Raw genomic sequence first — 19,243 nt, 5'->3', positions numbered from 1 at the left:
TGCTATTGTTATTCCTTTACATGTTAAATGTTAAGCACCACCAGATGGTCTGCATGTAATATCTTTTCTTACAAGCTTCGGATGACTTTGCGGTCTTCGACAAAATTTTTTGGCACATGTAAGACTATAGTTCTATATAATCGGCTATGTGATTTAAGTAAAAATAGTGCCCCTCATGAGAAAAATTCTAAAAACGATGTTTTCCCATATAAACTTTCATACAAATTTCAAACGAGTTTAGCACCGCCCTAATGTTAACAACGGATTTGGCTGAAAATTTTACCACAGCATCGTGGCGTCATATAGAACGAAATGAAAAGGGGGCCCATCGAACTTTTTGACATGTGGTATTTTGAGCCACGCTAAGTGTTTAAATTGACAGTTATTGGAGACAATTCTCAACTTGTCACTCTTTACAAGATCAGTGTCCAAAATGGTCTATGTAATTAGTTAGTTTTGTTTGGAAATATTATGTAATCAGAATTATATAAATATAAAAAGCAATACTTTGTACATCTTCTTTTTTAAATCGCTGAGATATTAAATCTAAATGATAATTTCCAGGAATTCCTGGATGGGTATCTTTAAGAATCTTTGAATTTTCTAGCAGCATTACTGCAAAATATGGTTAAGTGCTTCTTTATGGAAATCAAGTATCACGTGGGAAAAAACTCTGGTTGAATTTGCAATGGAATTCCAGCAAAAGTTTGTGAATCCCTAATGAGAATAGATGTACGTAGCTGAAGCGTAAACGCGAGTGTATTCATTAAAACCATGCTGGAGGTGATTTCTAGTCGGTCACTATTAATTTCTTTTATTTCGTGGGCCAGGGGTATTTTTGCGTCTATCAAACAACGCACAAATTCAAATGGTCATTGTTTGTCAAGTTTGAAGATATTCATGATTGGACTTGTAAAAGACTTGGTATTCATGAGATAATTGTGAAAGAATTCCTGGATGACTTCTTGGAGAATTTCTTGGCTTCTATGTCTCTCTCAAATTATCTAAAATAATTTCAATACAAATCGCTGGAAGAATTCCTCTAGAAATCCTCCGTATTATTCAAAAACTCTACAAGTAATCCTAAAAAAAAACCCTGGGGTGAATCCCTGAAAAACATTATGAACGGAATAACCGCTAACTAACTAACCGCTGAATAAATAAAAAAAAATCCCGGGAGAAATTTCGGGAGAAATCATTACAAGAATTCTCGGAGCAATACCTACAGGAATCCCTGGAGTAATTTGTGAAAGTATACCTGGAGGAATCCCTGGATGAATTCCTGGAGGAATCCGAAAAGCAATTATGCTAGTAATTTCAGGAAAAAAAATATGAAGAATCCGCATCAGAAATCCCTTTAGAAATTACTAGAAATTTTTTAGATGAATCCTTGGAAGAATTTCTGGATGCATTCCTGGAGGAATCCTTAGAGGAATTCTTCAAGAAATCACAGGAGGAGTTCCTAGATGTATTTCTGGAGGATATCCGGGAGAACGTTCTGGAAAAATTCCATGCGGAATCTCTGGAAAAGTTCCTGGACTAATGCCTGGAGCATTAGGGGATTTTTTTTATTATCGTACAAATTGGTATGAAGTTTCTGAAGGTTAATGAAATTAGGTAGGAATCATATATATACAAAAAACTAAATTGAAAAAAATCAGGGTCGCCTAATTTTCCGGAAAACTCCAGTGAAAATCAAACATTTTCCACAGACACCACCTATTTTGAAAAATCACAGAACGAAGCATCATAGGCAAATTTTTTTTTGTGAAATCATAAGCAAATTTTCTCAGCAATTCCAAGATGGATTTCTGGAGGAAATCCTAGAACATTTTTTGGACAAATTCCTGGAGGATTCCCTGGAAAAGTTAATGTAGGGGTAGGCGGGGCATTATGGACACCCGGGGCAGAATGGACACCTTCAATATTTTGAAATATGCGAACTTTTTTGAACTTTTAATGAATGGAGAATATAGTCCATTTGTCTAAAACGTAGTTTCAGGAAAGAAACATTCGAAATTAAAATTGTACTTGATTTTACCCGAAAAAGTTGCGTCCTCCGTTTTTTGTGCATGGAAATTATAATTTTCACACCATCTAAAATAAGATTTAGTGATTAATTTATTGCAGGTCGATTAAAACCTGATATTTCTACAACACATGCAAGTAGTTTTGCTGTATCTACATGCTTAACATGTTTATATTTTCTTCTTTATCATATCAAAAATCAAGTTTGAAAATATCTTCTGCTGCCGGGGCAAAATGGACACTCACCTTTTTGAAAGAAGCGGCAAGGGAAAAATATAACCTAAATCACAAACCAACCAAATTCTTCGATTTCAGTGTATTTTTGGTTAAATGTTCACTATAGTAGACATAGGGTGAAATAAATTGGTCGAAAAACGACAGAAGTGGAAAATAGTTGTTCTAGGCACAGCTGTACATGCACGAATCTTTATCCAAAACAGCCTGAATTTAAATTAACTGAACAAAAATGAACTACTTCGGCGTATTATTCATCCATAATAGTTGTTTTGTAATGAAATGACTTTATAGGTGTAAACAATGTACGAAATTCGTAAAAGTCTCATGGTGTCCATATTGCCCCATGGGGGTGTCCATTCTGCCCCGTATGCTTGAAGACGGTCATGAAAAACTAACATTTTTCACAGTGGCGTCGCGTAACCTCACTTTTTACCTGTGCACCAAGTATAAATTCTTGAATTTTTTGAACAAATTTGCTTGTAATAATTAGAAAATGACGAGAATAGCTGCTTTCACTCATTTCTATTTCGATTTTGATCATAAATCCCCTGCAATTGCAAGTTTTAGGGTCGGTGCACAGGTAAAAAGTGAGGTTACGCGACGCCACTGATTTTTCATAACATTTTTTGAAGTGGATAAATCATTTTTCTTCATGAGCATTCTTACGCAATAGATGCTAAATAGACTTTAGAAGGATACATGTATCAAAAAACTAAACTTTTTTGACATCTTGCCAGGTAAAGTTGGCAAAAACCTTAGGGTGTCCATATTGCCCCGCCTACCCCTATTGATTGATTGATTTGTCTTTTTTAAAGAGACTTTCAGGCCTTGGCTCCAAAGTTAATGGATAAATTTCTGAAGGAGGCATCCCTGGAGAAGTTCCTGGAGTAATGCCTGGAGCATTAGAGAAATTTCTGATGAAATTCCAAGATAAATTTCTAGAAGAATTCTCAGAGGAATTTCTGGAGGAATTCCAGGAGGATTTCTTGGAGGAATCTCACGGAAGAATCCTTAGAGGAATCCCAGCAGGAATTTCTGGTATATTCTTGGAGGAATTCCTGGTGGAATTTCTAGGAGAACCTGTGAAATAACTCCTGGACGGATTTCTAGAAGAATCCCTGGAGTTGAAATTCATGGATGTATTCCTAGAGGAAACCTGAAAGAATTTCCGGAGGAATCCCTTGGAAAAATTCCTATAGAATTTCCTGAAGAATCTCCTGAAAGAATATCGGAAGCAATCTCTAAAGGATTTCCTGCAGAAATTCCTGGAGGAATGCTGTAGGAATTTCCGAAGAAATTCCTGGATAAATTTCTGAAGAAATTCCTGTAGGAATTTCTGAAGAAATACCCACGGTAAATCTTGGTGGAATTTCTTGAGGAGCCCCTGGAGACACTCCGGTAGTAATTTCTGAGGAATTCCCAGAGGAATTCCTGAAGGAATTCCTATATGAATTCCTGAAGGAATTCCTATATGAATTCCTGAAGGAATTCCTATATGAATTCCTGAAGGACTTTCTGAAGAAATTCCTGGAGTATTTCTGAAGAAACCTCATAAGGAATTCCCGCAAAATTTCTTAGAGAAATTCCTACAAAAATTCTTGAAAGAATCCCTGGAGATATTCTTGGAAAGAACCCTGGAGAAATCCCTGAAACAAATTTCTGGAGGAACCTTAGGAGGGATTCCTGGAGGAACTTCCGGACAAGTTCCAGGTGGAATTTCAGGAGGAATTTCTGGACAAATCTTTATAGGAAATCTTGGGGAAATTCCATGGAACTATTCATGGGTGAATTCCAGGAGGAATCCCTTAATCCATTCTTTGAGGAATTCTTCAATGAATTCCTGGAAGAATCTCTAGAGGAATTCTGGAAGGAATCCAAGGAGAAATTTCTGAATATATTCATAGAGAAATTCCTGAAGAAATTCCTAGAGGAATTCTGAGAGGAATTTCTAATGGAGTTCCAGGAGAAATTTCCAGAGGAATTTCTGGAGGACTTACAGGAGCAATTTCAGAAGGAATTTCTGGAAGAATTACTGGAGAAATCATCGGAGGAATTTCTGGAGGAATCCATGAAATAATTCCTGGAGGAATGTGTAGAGGAAACCGCGGAGAAGAAATTCCTGGATTAATTCTTGGGGGAAACCCTGGAAGGATTTCTGGAGGAATTCCTGGAACATTTCCTGTAGGAATTCCTGGAACAATTCCTGAAGGAATTGCTGTACGAATTTCCGAAGAAATTCCTGGAGGAATTCCTGGATCCATTCCTGAATAAATTACCGAAAGTATTCCTGAAGAAATACCTGGGGTAATTTTTGATGAAATTCGTGGTAGAACTCCTGGAGGAGCCCCTGGAGAAATGCCTGGATGAAATCCTGGAAGAATGCCAGGAAGAAGGATTCCCAGAGGAATTTTTGGAGCAATTCCAGGAGGAATTCCTGAAGGAATTGCAGTAGTAATTTCTGAAGGAATTCCTACGGGAGTTCCTGGATCAATTCCTGGAGGACTTTCTGAAGGGATTCTTTGGGTAATACTTAAGTAACCTCTTGAGGAATTCCTGGAGGCATCCTTAGAGGAATTTCTAGAGAATTACTTGGAAGAATCCCTGGGGGAATTCTTGCAAAAAAAAAACCTGGAGGAATCCCTGAAACAATTTCTGGGAGAACCTCAGGAGGAATTCCTGGACAAATGTCTATAGGAAATCTTGGGGAAAATCCGTGGAACTATTCATGGAAGAACTGCAGGAGGAATCCCTAAATGAATATCTTGAGAATCCCTGAATGAATTCCTGGATGAATCTCTAGAGAAATTCTGGAAGGAATCCATGGAGAAATTTGTGAAGGAATTCCTGGAGAATTTTTTAGAGGAATTCAGAAAGGAATTTCTGGCGGAGTACCAGGAGGATTTTCTGGAGGAATTACTGCAGGAATCATCGGTGGAATTCCTGGAGGGATCCATGAAATAAATCCTGGAGGAATGTGCAGAGGAAACCCTAGAGAAGAAATTCCTGGAAGAATTTTCGGAGGAATTCATGGAAGAATTCCTGGATCCAAACTTGAATAAATTCCTGGAGTAATTGCTGAGAAAATACCTGGGGTAATACCTGGAGAAATTCTTGGTAGAACTCTTGCAGAAGTCTCTGGAGAAATGCCTGAATGAAATCCTAGAGGCATGCCAGGAGGAATACCTGGAATAATTCTTGAAAAAAATCCGGGAGGAATTTCCGAAGGAGTTCCTGGAGGAATCTCAAGATTCATTCCTGATGAAATACAAAGTTCGATTTCTGAGGGAATTCCAGGAGGATTTTCTGAAGAATTCTCAGGGGAAATACTGAAGAAACCGCTGAAATTCCTGAGGAAATCCTGAAATCCTGGATTAATTCCTGCGGGAGATTCTGAAGGAATCCCAATAAGAGTTCTTCTAGAAATGTTTAAAATAATCACGGAATTCGTTTTTGTAAGAATAACAGAAGAAATTTCCGGTGAATCCCTGGAGGAACTTTTGAAGTAATTTCTGAAGAAACCCGATGAGGAATCCCGGAAGCTAAGGACAGCAGGACGAACTCAATCGGGGTTTGCTCCTACTTAAAGCGCTGTTTGCAGTTCCGAAGGAATTTCTCGGCCTATCTTGATGCATGGGAAATTCCTTGCCTGAATCGCCCAAGAAACCTTTTTTTTCTTCCATCGCAGTACGCAGTTGCGAAGAAATGACAATTCAAATGGCCGTCACCGTAGAAAGTTTCTGCCAGGAATCGCTCAAGAAGCCGACAAATATTATGCCTTCACGTTGACAGCCAAAATGCTGACGATACTTCCTTAAACTTCCCTAACTTGCGCGGTTGGCCACCTCCATCAGCACCCCGCTAATACTGAGTACAAAAGCGAGATTTTTTCAACGTGTTGTACAAAATACAACAGCGCGACGCTCGAGGGTTAACTGCGCAACAATTGGCGAATTATCCTTAAAAAAAAATGCTTGCAAGGACTTGGCCAGACACATAGTGATCTATGTTATATGGGAACTTTTTTGATTAAACGTGTTTTAAATAGGGGAACTTACGTGTTTTCGGCAGTTTTGTTTTCTTCGTCATGGAGGTTATTTGAAACCTGTTGATCTCAAAGTTGGCCTCAAATCCTTCCCAACCAAGCTGAGTTATATGCCCAAATTTTAAGCAATTTGGCCCACAAAAACCCTCCATGGCGAAGAGAACCAACCTGCCAATAATACCCTAAATCACTCTATCTTCAAATTAATACAGGTCAATAACGGCACAGCTGGCAATTATTTTCAATAGATAAGTTTTTCAAGTGAAAATATGTCCAACAGTTTTAGGCTTTTTAAGTTTGGACGTGGAACTAGTACTAATCAAACCCAAACCATTGAAATACTTACGTCGAAGGTGTGATCTTGGTGAGATCGTTGCCAATCGTCTCGATAACGCGGCGTCCCCACAGCCACAATCCGACGGAGATACCGATACCGCCGTACAGCAGAATTGCCAGAGGAGTTTCAGACTTTTGCAGTACCGAGCCTTCCCGGTAGATCATGAAGAGAGCAATCAACGGTCCGATCGCGTTGCTAAAAACAGAACAGAAAGTGTTAGATTCTCTGATGAATATACCTTCCAAATTATGCAAAACTCACCTCACATCGTTACCACCATGGGCAAAGCTACCGAACGTCGCCGTCAGCACCTGCAGGAACGAGAACAACGCCGAAACGTCTTCGCCCTCCTCCGAGGCGGGATGCTGGCTCTCTTCGGAGCCCTCCTTGGCACCGATCAGCGGCACTTTGCTCGAGTTCGGCGACAGCGTGGTGCTGATCAACGTGTGATCCAAACCGGCAGCGTTTTCGATTTTGCCGATGTCCTTCTTCAGATCGTTACCGGTGCTGTTTAGGATGATGTTCGGCGGTGCCAGTGTGTAGTCAGCGATCGGAAGAGTGCTATCACTTTTGGGGCTGGTTGGAGACTTCCCATTTAGGACGATTGTCGATTGGTCTCTGCGGGAGGGTGGTGTTAGGCTAGGGTCTTGAGCGAAATTTATGGAGTATACTTACTTTACACCATTACTCATGGTAACAGAATCGTGGGATTTGGGCGAAAGATTACTACTGTTACGGCGATCAAAGTATGAATTCAGTCCCATTCGGCCGGTTCCGTTCATTGTCGATTGATATTCATCGATGTAGTTGAGGCTCGTGATGGTTAGATCGGTGTTGTCCAGACTAGCTTTATTGGCAGCTAGGAGGTTTTCTGCCTTCTGCACAATCTTTGGATCGATTTTGTACGGATTCGGGCTGGTTCCCTTGATGACACTCGGCGACAGGTCGATGGACAGTTTCTTGATCAAACCGTTGTGCTGATGTTGCGACGACAGGGACACTAGTTCAGTTGTTTCGGTGATGGCCGGAAGTCCCTTGGCATCGCCGACCAACGACAGCGGACGCTTTGGACGGCGGGGACTACCATTCGAGGAAGAATCACAATCTGAATCACCCACGGTGAATTCCGTTCGTCTTTTGTTCTCGTGATTCAGAATCTTTCTCCTCTGCCATGGAACAACGAACAACTGAACCAAAATGCCCACGATCAGTCCGATCGACACGGATACGACTAGTGCCAGCCAAGTAGGGATGTTATCCATGTATAGCACTACAATGGGGTAGAAGGTGAGAAATATGCTGCACATAGCTAGATGATAACAACTTACGTTTCGGACCGTCATGTACAATGCTGAACACGTTCACAGCAAGCGTCACGCCGTAAAACAGCGGCAGAGCAAACAGTCCATTCTCCAGCGGATTGTTAGAGCGCAGAATAAACTTCCGAATCGACCAAAACAGCAGAATACTCATCAGTCCACTCAGAACCGGCGAAATGAACCACGATCCTACAATCGTACCCAGGGTGGTCCACTTGAGTCCCTGCATGCCACGGGCTACCAAGCTGAAGCCGATGGTGGAGCCAACGATGCTATGCGTACCGGAGATGGGCAGCTTGAAGAAGGTTGCCACCAGAAGCCACAGAGCGGAACTGGCCAGCGCCGAGAGACAACCCAGCATCAGCTCCGTTTCCGTGTCCTTGTACATTTCCACGTCTAGGATACCTTTCCGCATCGTGTCGGACACTTTGTAACCTGGGGATTGAATTAAATGTTAGTTTTGTGTGTGTTATACAAAGTTACATTCCGGAGTTATTTCACCCGGGGTCATTTTACATAAGGCGTAGAAGGGCTGTTACGACATGATTTCCTAACACATTTTCGTTGAAGCCCGAAATATTCAGTAATTTCCATTAATACTTTAGCAAGTTTATCTGGTGGAAACCGATAAGCAACCGAGTCTGTGCGTTGAAAATGAGATGCAAATTCTTCAACCTCAGCTTAATCAGCATCTATGCGCCAACAAAGTCATCGAACTTATCTTGAATAATGAGTTCTATGAGAGCCTCAATAAGGCCTACGAAGAGAGTCTAAAACAAGATGCCGAAAAAGTCATCGGAGATGCAAATGCGCAGATCGGGATAAAAAAAAACGTTTGGATCTGTACGGAGGAACGGGCAGCCTTCATTACGCCAGCAATCAGCAGTAAGAATATCCGAAAACTCAGATCTCTCCGAGTTTTCTCGACGATTCTTACTTAATCCTTACTGATGATCCTTTAGGCAAACATTAGGGCAGTTTTCCAAGAGTATCTCCTGAAATTCCTTAAGAAATTCCTCAAAGGATCTCCTCAGAATTTTCTACAAGAACTTATTCTGGATGTCCTCTAACGATTGTTCCATTTTTTCCAGCGATTCCTTCAAGGAGTTCTACCAGGATTGCATCAGGAACTTCTGCAAAAAAATCTTTAAAATCCCGGGAACTTTGAACGCCCCTGAAATTCCTTGGGATCGTCTTGAAACGCCTTTGAAACATCATGTAACGCCCTGAAAACCCTTGAAACACTCCTAAAAACTCCAAGAACGCTTCTGAAAACCCTGTAACTCCCATGGGACCCTATATCCCCCTGAAACACTTTTAGAATGGCTCTGAAATCCCTTCAAAATCCCTTAATCACTTCTGAAAACCCCTGTGATGCCCCTGAAACGCCCCGAAATACCCCTGGGACTCCGTTAACCCTCTGAATCCCTCTGGAACTCCCCTGGGACGACCTTGAACCCCATTAGGAAGCAACCCGGAGCATCTCTGGAACGCCCCTGAAATTCCTTGAAATGTATGCGATTAGCATGCTAACAGTTTAGGTTGTGCCAGTGTTCAACAATTGAATCATAGATGCATAATGAAGGAGTGATATTTTTTTAAATGAAATAACTATGAAAATGTTATTTTAAACAATGTTAAGGTGTTAAGGCCATCCTTTCAGTCCTTGTAACTACGGTGTGATCCTATTTTGGGTACTTTCTGCTATAACTCAGTAAATTTCAAACCGATTCATTTGAATTCTTGAACATGGCTACATTCAGTACGTATCTGATGGTGTCCCAAAAATCAAGTCAATCGGTTCAAAGTTAATTGAGTTATAGCAGAAAGTGCCCAAAATAGGTACCCCTGCCCAAGTGGTCAGAGATACAGTATTTTCAAGCCTTTTTTAACGTAAAATATGCAAAATTTTGTAACTAAATTGGTACAATACCGCAACACACATGTACATGTTTACATTGAGCGAGAATTACACAAGTTCGATTTATAATTAAATTTTTAGAAACTGTTCTACATTTGCATAGTGTTCACCAATTTCCGAATAACCCTATTCCTTATAGAACCTTTCAAGGACTGCCTTAAGAATTTGTCAAAGAATTATCTAACAACGGATTTCTCCTTTTAAAATTCTTTCCGAGATACTGTGAAGGATTTCTTCAAGGATTTTTTTGAAAAATTCTACCTATGAATCCTTTAGGAATTGCTCCAAGGATTCTCTCAAGAATCTATCATAGGATTCCTTCTAGTAAATTGACTACTCAGAGGAATGTCTTCAGAAATGTCTTCACGCGATTGATTTATTCATGCCACAGTTCAAAATTGTTACAACGAGATCGCTGTAACAAAATGACCTTCATCGCTTTCAACAGAATTCTTCGTCGGATTGTAAAATCATAGGTTGACAACAGTATGGAGCTTGCTTACAACTTTGTGTGCAAGAAATACTTGTATGTACAATCGAATGAAATGAAATGGAAATTTAAACCTTCTAATATTCATGTCAAGTATGTATTTTTCAGGGCCCATATAGCCGAGGCGGTAAACGCACGGGTATTCAGCATGACCATGCTGAGAGTGACGGGTTCGATTCCCGGTCGGTCCAGGATCTTTTCGTAAAGGAAATTTCCTTGACTTCCTTGGGCATAGAGTATCTTCGTGCCTGCCACACGATATACGCATGCAAAATGGTCATTGGCAGAGGAAGCTCTCGATCAACGATCAAAAAAAAAAACGATCAATTCTGACTATACATGTCAATGGTTGCTCCTCCGTGATTGATCTGAACTGGTACCAATTGCGCTGAGATCCAACTGAATAAGGGGCTGGGACATTCCACTTATTCTCAAAGTGCAATTTTAGCAGCTCATGCATATTTGATCAATAACGGCGCCGGCCAAGTCCTTATAGTCAGCTGGAAAGGGAAAGGAATGTTAGAGTGTACTGGTTGTTGCTACTAGAGACCGAGAGCACTCTGCGTCCCCACAACCCGCACGGACTGGGGTATTTGTTGTTAGACGGAAAGGATGGGAGATCTGGGAGTCACCGTTGGGTCAGTGATGCGATCCATGGATAGGGGTTATTTATAGTGTTCGTGATAGATTGTGTGGTAAATAAGGTCAAGCGGCACAGCACGCTTTGGTTGCATAACTTATAGGCGTTATATATACACTGTGCTGTGAGTGGAAGTTGGAAGGGAGGGAAACGACTTTTTTCAATTCGTTTCTGGTTCTAGCGATGGCTATGAACATATGAATATACATGAATTGTATATGTAGAGAAGAGAGAGCGAGAGAAAGTGGATAGAAAGATACAAAGTAGGATGAAAAGGACGAGCCAGGGATTGAACCCATGACCTTCTGCATACGAATCAGAAGCGGTAGCCACTAGACCACCAAGCCCGTCTGGTCATTGGCAGAGGAAGCTCTCAGTTAATAACTGTGGAAGTGCTCATTGAACACTAAGCTGAGAAGCAGGCTTTGTCCCAATGAGGACGTTACGCCAAGAAGAAGAAGAAGATGTATTTTTCAGAATTTCTTTCTATGTGTATACTGTAAGTATTCCTCTCTGGATCTTCAGAAATATTTCTCCAAGTATTCAATAAAATATTTATTTAAGAGTTCCTTCAAACATTTTTCAAAGTAGTTCTAAAAATTTCATATAAACTACTTTAGTAATTTCTCAAAGTACGTAAAAATTCCTCCAAAAAACTAAAATACCTGGAATTCTTGCATGAATTCCATCATAAGAATTTCATTTTCAAGAATTTATCTATACATTTTTACAAAAAATTCAATCCAACGATTCCTACAGAAGTTCTTTTAACCTTCTTCGGGCATTGAAAAAAAGTTACGAATAATGCATTGGGGTCATTATTTCATTTTCATTTTCATTTTCATTTTGCAGCATTTGGTGGGGCAATGAGAGCGCAAGTCAGTCCAAAGCCGATGATAAGGAGGGGTAATGGCTGAATAGTCTTTGCTGACCACATAAACGCCATGGGATAGGAAAAGGGTATTTTGGTGTGGGATTAGGGTGTTGGTACAGACTTGACAATATCAATGCTATTCAGATGCAAAATAATTTTAAGGCTCAATAGTGAATCGCATACCTTCCAAAACCAAAAAACAATAATCCACAAAATACCAAGCAAATCAAAGAAAGAAAAAGCGCCCTATTTTTTTTGTTGTCAATTATAACAAACGGAAACTTCCACCCTCTCTGACTCGCCAGTCACCCGGAAATAATGTCCCTTCAGTTCTGGAAAATATATCATCCCCAATTAAGCCTTTAATCGAATTGTCCGCGTGGTCTTGTAGTACCCCTGCTAGGTAAGAACCAGTCATTGCCATACATATTAAATGCTAGACATGACCCCATGGATAGCATTTGCATATGTAAAAGCTTTGCTGATGTGACTTTCCTATTAGGCAATTCTCTCATCTCATGTTTGTCTTCGAAACCTTGTCAAGCTTAGAAAATTGGAGTTAATAAACAATACATTACAAGGTTCGAATTCCCATAGAATGAGATCATTCATTCGCACTACAACACCATAGGAGATAATATCACATTGGCTGATTACAGTACAAATGCGAAAAATCTCCCTATTCCCCCTATCCGCAACCCGGGGACGCGCCCTGTTGGATTTCGAAAGCCTCGGAGAATATTACAAACCTTCAATGGCATTCCCACACACTAACCCACATTGCCCATTCAGGGGTCTGACTGGGCCTATTACCCTCCCTCAGTTTGTAATATTCTCACCAACTTGGAAATATATTTTCCCGGCACATAAATGACTTCGACAAATGTTCGATATACTATGCAGCATCATGATCAGTATAAGGTACCCCGGGGCAAGTGAGAATCCGGGGCAAGTGAGACCTACAGCTATGTTTTTTCATTTGTTAGTTTTAAGGCAAACATTCTTCATAGAAAATATAGGTATCACACCAACGGATACTTAGAATTCAAAAATTGTTTTTGTTATCACCATAAAGAGACCATATATGTTATTGTTGTTCATATGTAATTTTCAATTCACTAAGTGAGATTAACGTACCCAACTACATTCGTCGTTTAAAAATAGAATAACAAATAAAGTAAAACTTTTTCGGTTTCAGGACAATATTTGGAATGCTTGCAAATTATTTTAAGCGAAAAAGCTGTAATTTATTTTCTTTTATTACCATTTGTTAACTGCTCTAACTTGCCCCAGTACATTTCAGCATCTGGGGCAAGTGAGACCTATAAGAGTAAACAAACACAATTTCATGGTTGATCTCGCTTTCTTCAGCCTAAGTCAAAATTTACATAAAAGTGAAGTAAAAATCGGCGCCGTAAGTAACCAATCGTTGAATTATACTTAAATACTGCTATTCTGATGATGTAGCTGTTGTTCCTAATGGTAGAGCATATTTTTTTTTCTAAATCATCTATTGTTCATTTTTTTGTTCAAGCAAATTCTATGATTTTTTCGTTTTTCGCTGCATAATGAGTTTTTCTAAATGTTGGGGATCCGGCCATAAAGTATGAAAAATTGGAAAACGACTTATTTGAAGTTTACGATTTAAAAATCTTTATTTAATAATCGTAAAATTATTTAAGGGAAAATATAACATCTGTAAATCTTGAAAAATCTTTTGGCGAGACTCATCAACTACGTAATATATAAAGTAAGTTGGGAAATCCTTCGGCATTTAACCTTAGGGCGCTTTTTGTATAAATAAAATCAATTTGTTTTGCACGAACTGCTAGAGTTGAACCAATTTTTTTCTCAGTGATTCGTTATTATATGTGTTTCGTAATTAATGCACGATACCACAAAACTTTTCCAACATAAATCGCTAAACATAGTTATTCGCATAAAATATTTATAATTTATGCTACCTTACATATATGCAGCAACCATGTTAAGCCATTTGTACAAAAAAACCAAATAGGTTCCACTTGCCCCGTGATACGGTGTAAATGAAGATCTGCTCCACTTTTCATTATATGCATACTATACAAAATTTAAAAAATTTGAAACAGTTGTAATGGCCGTTAATAAGAAGAAATATACCAACAATGTCTTTTGGATCCATTGGAATTATAAAATTATTTATGTTTAGGACTTTTTGGCTTGACAAAACCAAACTAGCATTTTTTTAGGTTCCACTTGCCCCGGGGTACCTTAACAATATCAGATGACTTGAAGATCTGATTTTTACAGAATTGTTTGCCATTGATTATACATTCAGCTATTCCAATCATTACTGCAAAGCACATTGACTACATGCCTGAAATCAAAGCTTCCTGGAAGATATAATCCAAGCCCAGGGCGAATAATGCATTGGGGTCATTATGACCCAGAAAATCAAACTCTTATAGAATGATGATTTTTTCACCAATTCAAATGACCAAAGTCTTATTTGATAGATAATTTCGTCAAGAATGTGTTGATATGTTGAAATAGTGGTTCCGGAAACATTGGCCACCGGGAATCTGCTACACAGGGCACCATGTCGGACATTTGGGATAGCACTACATTTTGCCAGTAGTTGTGGGATATCTCGCGTTCTGGACCACCTAGAAGGATACTGTCTTCGGCAAAGTTGCTCAGAAGACTAAGAGCTTTCACATAGGAAACAATTTAGTTCGAGAATCATTCACTGCGTGGCGCAAGTGTTCCTATAGGCTTCCATTTCAGTCTGAACGTCGTATATCTCGCGTTCTGGACCACCTAGAAGGATACTGTCTTCGGCAAAGTTGCTCAGAAGACTAAAAGCTTTCACATAGGAAACAATTTAGTTCGAGCATCACTCACTGTGTGGCGCTAGTGTTCCTATAAGCTTCCAGTTCAGTCTGAACGTCGTATATCTCGCGTTCTGGACCACCTAGAAGGATACTGTCTTCAGCAAAGTTGCTCAGGAGACTAAGAGCTTTCACATAGGAAACAATTTAGTTCGAGAGTCACTCACTGCGTGGCGTTAGTGTTCCTATAAGCTTCCAGTACAGTCTGAACGTCGTATATCTCGCGTTCTAGACCACCTAGAAGGATACTGTCTTCGGCAAAGTTGCTCAGAAGACTAAGAGCTTTCACATAGGAAACAATATATTTCGAGAATCACTCACTGTGTGGCGCTAGTGTTCCTATAAGCTTACAGTTCAGTCTGAACGTCGTATATCTCGCGTTCTGGACCACCTAGAAGGATACTGTCTTCGGCAAAGTTGCTCAGAAGACTAAGAGATTTCACATAGGAAACAATTTAGTTCGAGAATCACTCACTGCGTGGCGTTAGTGTTCCTATAAGCCTCCAGTTCAGTCTGAACGTCGTATATCTCGCGTTCTGGACCACCTAGAAGAATACTGTCTTCGGCTAAGTTGCTCAGAAGATTAAGAGCTTTCACATAGGAAACAATATAGTTCGAAAATCACTCACTGCGTGGCGCTAGTGTTCCTATGAGCTTCCATTTCAGTCTGAACGTCGTGTATCTCGCGTTCTGGACCACCTAGAAGGATACTGTATTCGGAAAAGTTGCTCAGAAGTCTAGTCATAGTGAACAATTTAGTTCGAGAATCACTCACTGTGTGGCGCTAGGATTCTTAGGAGCCTCTAGATCAGTCTGAACGTCGTATATCTCGTGTTCTAGACCACTTGGAAGGATACTGTCTTAGGCAAAGTTACTCGGAGGACTAAAAGCTTTTACATAGAAATTCTTGTGTAATCGTTTCATAAGAATTTCAAAACGTCGCAACCTGGAATCGAACCAGGGTAGTCCAGATCGGAGAACGCAAGAATTACTCACGCGCCCATCGACGCTTCGGAATTTGGGGTGGTTGGAGCCCAATAAGAAGTTTGGTTTTTCAAGAACAACGTTTCATAAGATATGTTATGATTTTCATAAAAGCTTTCTTATGAAAATTTTGTAAAGGTGTAAAAAGTGTAATCTATGTAACTAAAACATGTTATTTGGGTCCCTTGGGTCTCCAGTTAGTCTAGTATTTAAGGCTATGGATCGCCAATCCGGAGACGGCGGGTTTGATTCCCGTTCCGATCGGGAAAATTCTCTCGACTCCCTGCGCATAGTGTATCATTGTACTTGCCTCACAATATACAAATTCATGCAATGGCAGTCAATTTAATAACTGTGGAAGTGCTAAAAGAACACTAAGTTGAAGGGAAGCAGTCCAAGTCCCAGTGAACTTGTTCATGTTTTGGTTTTCACTAGAAGTTTAATTTTGTAATCTCTTCACAGGTTCTGCCAAGATAGTCCAAAAAAAACTAACTCCAGAAGAAGATGCTTCAGAAAAATCGATATTTTTACACAAAATAATTTTATTGCCAATTATCATAAAATCATGTCCGGGAAACAAGATCTTCTACTCCAAGGGCTCTTTTAGGAACTCCTCCAAGAATTCCTCCAGAAGTTCTTCCAAAAACTCCCTGAGACATTACTATGCTATACTGTATGCCTTTAGAAAAGTAATTCCTCCAAGTGTTTGTTTTTACATTTCTTCAGAAGGATTGTAGCAGTAATTACTTTAGGATTTCCTTCAGTAACTGATCCAAGGCTTCTCTCCAGGAATTCCTTTAAAGATGCCTTCAGAAACTCATGCGAGGGTTCCATCATGATTTAATCTGCAATTGCTCCAGAAGCTCCTACAGCTTTCAGAAGCTCTTGCACGAATTTTATCGAGAATTAAACCAAATTCTCAAGAGACGAACCAGCCAAGGGCTGAAAGTCTCTCTAATAAAGACAAATCAATCAATCAATCAACCAAATTCTCATTCAGGAATTATTTCTATTAATTTATCAGAAATTCTACAAGGAATCCTCCAAGTATATATCTAAAGCATACTTAAGATTTTTATCCAAAGGTTCATTGACCCAAATTTGATGGAGCTCTATTACTTGCTCGGCGTAGGTAAGTGTCAATCGTGTAAAATTTACCTACATTCTCTTAATTTGGAGAAATAGGCATATATTGAATGACCTGACTTTACTACTTTTTAGTGACAGATGAATCCGCGAAAAGTGAACCAGACATGTAGTATAACGATATGTGAAATAAAGTCGTTTGGCATAATCGAAATGCAGCTTCCTTTTTTTGCTAAGTGACCATTATGCAAACTGTCAGTACTAAACTTATGCCAAAAGAATATATACCAAATGACAGACACCTGTAACAAGACGAAATCACAACACATGTAACAGCCCCGGATATGATGTTATGTGGCGAGATCATTACAATTTAATGAAACAATCATTGAAGTACAACTCAGACTTCCTCGAACTTACCTATCAGCACAGCTCCCGAGACTTCGCAGACGGTGGCCAGCCAACATGCCTGCCGGATCGTCAAGACGCCGGATCCGACACTCGTACCGAACGAGTTGGCAACATCGTTTGCCCCGATGCCGAATGCCAAAATGAAGGCAATCACAAAGCCCAGTATCACCAGCCACAGTATTTCCGGCGATAGTGGTTCCATGGTTTTGATTTTGGTTTTTGTAGATTTAAAAACTGAGAGATTTACGTTCTTATTCGGGATGGGGAAGTAAGTGGAATCTTAACGATATACGCCGAAGTGAAATAACTGCACGCTTCTCACGTGATTGCAGAACACGCGGTATATAGTGTATATGAGATACAAAAAGTGTATATTTAAGTAGCTTGCTATCAAGTACCAAACAGGAGGGTTTTAGAGCGATACCAACTTTCTTATTCTCTTTTCGGTTCCAACTATAGTTTTACAACGATCAATCTCTACGACAGTGCACTCGCGAAAACAAATGTATAGAAAACGTTCTTCCAGCAGACCCAAGTACTTACGATCAAGCACTACGCTAGTGAATAGTACTCGTTAAAATTGTAATATTAAAATTATTAATTATTTATATTAATTTTATGAGTGTACTTTCTATAGTAATTAAATAAAAAAGTGGCTTTGCAAAAAAAGACTTAACGATTACGGAAAACCGATGTAACGTAACTGATATTGTACCTAAAAAAACGTTAAAATTAGTAAATTCTATAGATGACCTCCTCGAACAACGGGGTGGACAAAGGCTTTACTAACTAGCGTTTTAATTTGACAATATCTGGTAAGCAGAGTTTTGTAAAAACAGCCATCGTTTTGTGGGGTTTAGGTTTGTTGAAGAAAAAAGTTGGTCAGCGTTCGCTTTCCTTTTCGCTTTCAAAGCTGCGCGTCGAAAAGGGTTCGAAACTTAAGGGTACTTCTCACGGGGACAACACGCGGACCTGGATGACTCCCAGGCGGAGGTGCTTAGCACGGGGAAAGTTTAACCGAAGGAAACTTCCCAGAAACTTAAGCTAGTGTAATCTAGTGTAGCGATCACACCACCGTTTTTGAGCTATTCAATTTTGGACGTTAAAATTCCACAAAGTGAGGGATGTCGTGAGGAACTGTCGAATCTCTCTCGTGTCTCGCACTCTTTGGCGTTAGTTAAGTTCCCTGATAAGGTTTCGGGATGAAATCAAACGAAACGTGAACCGCAGCTTTTCCTCTATTCCTTCAATCGAATCCAAACTCGTGTTTTGGTGATGGTGTTTGGTTCTGGTGGTTGTCTTTACAAACGATGCGTTGAATTTCGTGCTCGAACTGGTCAAAGCGGTTGCTCCGTATTACGAATCCTGGACGAAATCAGACAGCTTGTGTTGGTAGGGGTTTCAATCATATCTGCAAGGAAAAGAAAAGAAAGAACAAACGTTAGAACATGTTTGGTTTTTGACCATTTTTAGTATATGTGGCACGATATGCTTTCTAGAAATAGTTAGGGTAATTCGCCAATTGTTGAACGGTTAGTACCGGCATTTTGGTTTTCGTTTGTTTTTCCGTACATAATTTCACTTTAGTTGAAAAATATCCAGTGAACGTCTAGATCTACTTATCCCTTATACTGCCCATTGAATTCGTATTCCCTTAAGGTCAGACTTGTTAGAATCCCAAAATGGCCGCCACAATGGCCGACTTTGGTACCTACTCACGATTTCGAGGGCACAAATCTCTTCGAAAACAAAACCAGCGCACCTGTTCTTCTTATTTTAAGCTTATTACGAGTGAGCAAGAACAGAATAATGAAATGCACTGTTGTGTGAATCTTGCTTCTTGAGATTTGTGCGTTTGAAATTCTGATGCACTGTTGAAGCGGGATTTCAAGACGTTTGTCCTTAAATTCCATTTTCTAAGAGAAAATAGAACACTTGTATGGGAAGTCTGTTACCCAAATGTTAAACGCTTCCTTAAGCTAGCTCATCCTAATGTTGGACGGT

At 39.7% G+C, this 19,243-nt stretch overlaps 1 protein-coding gene across 2 annotated transcripts in view; it reads right to left on the bottom strand.

The window, feature by feature from the left end:
- LOC109398795 (sodium-dependent phosphate transporter 2) overlaps positions 1 to 19,243 on the bottom strand; it is a 150,695-nt gene that overhangs the window by 5,030 nt on the left and 126,422 nt on the right. For both annotated transcript variants that reach the window (XM_019671200.3, XM_029862864.2), the window contains exons 2-6: positions 17,249 to 18,650; positions 7,973 to 8,398; positions 7,320 to 7,914; positions 6,906 to 7,262; positions 6,654 to 6,839 (exon numbers count right to left, since the gene is read on the bottom strand). In XM_019671200.3, the coding sequence (XP_019526745.2) occupies positions 6,654 to 6,839; positions 6,906 to 7,262; positions 7,320 to 7,914; positions 7,973 to 8,398; positions 17,249 to 17,441 (1,757 nt within the window). In that variant the 5' untranslated portion in view covers positions 17,442 to 18,650. The remainder of the gene's footprint in view (positions 1 to 6,653; positions 6,840 to 6,905; positions 7,263 to 7,319; positions 7,915 to 7,972; positions 8,399 to 17,248; positions 18,651 to 19,243) is intronic.

This window comes from Aedes albopictus, chromosome 3 (genome assembly GCF_035046485.1).
Source record: "Aedes albopictus strain Foshan chromosome 3, AalbF5, whole genome shotgun sequence".
NCBI classification, from domain to species: Eukaryota; Metazoa; Arthropoda; class Insecta; order Diptera; family Culicidae; genus Aedes; species Aedes albopictus.
This window is presented reverse-complemented; position numbering and strand designations above follow the sequence as displayed.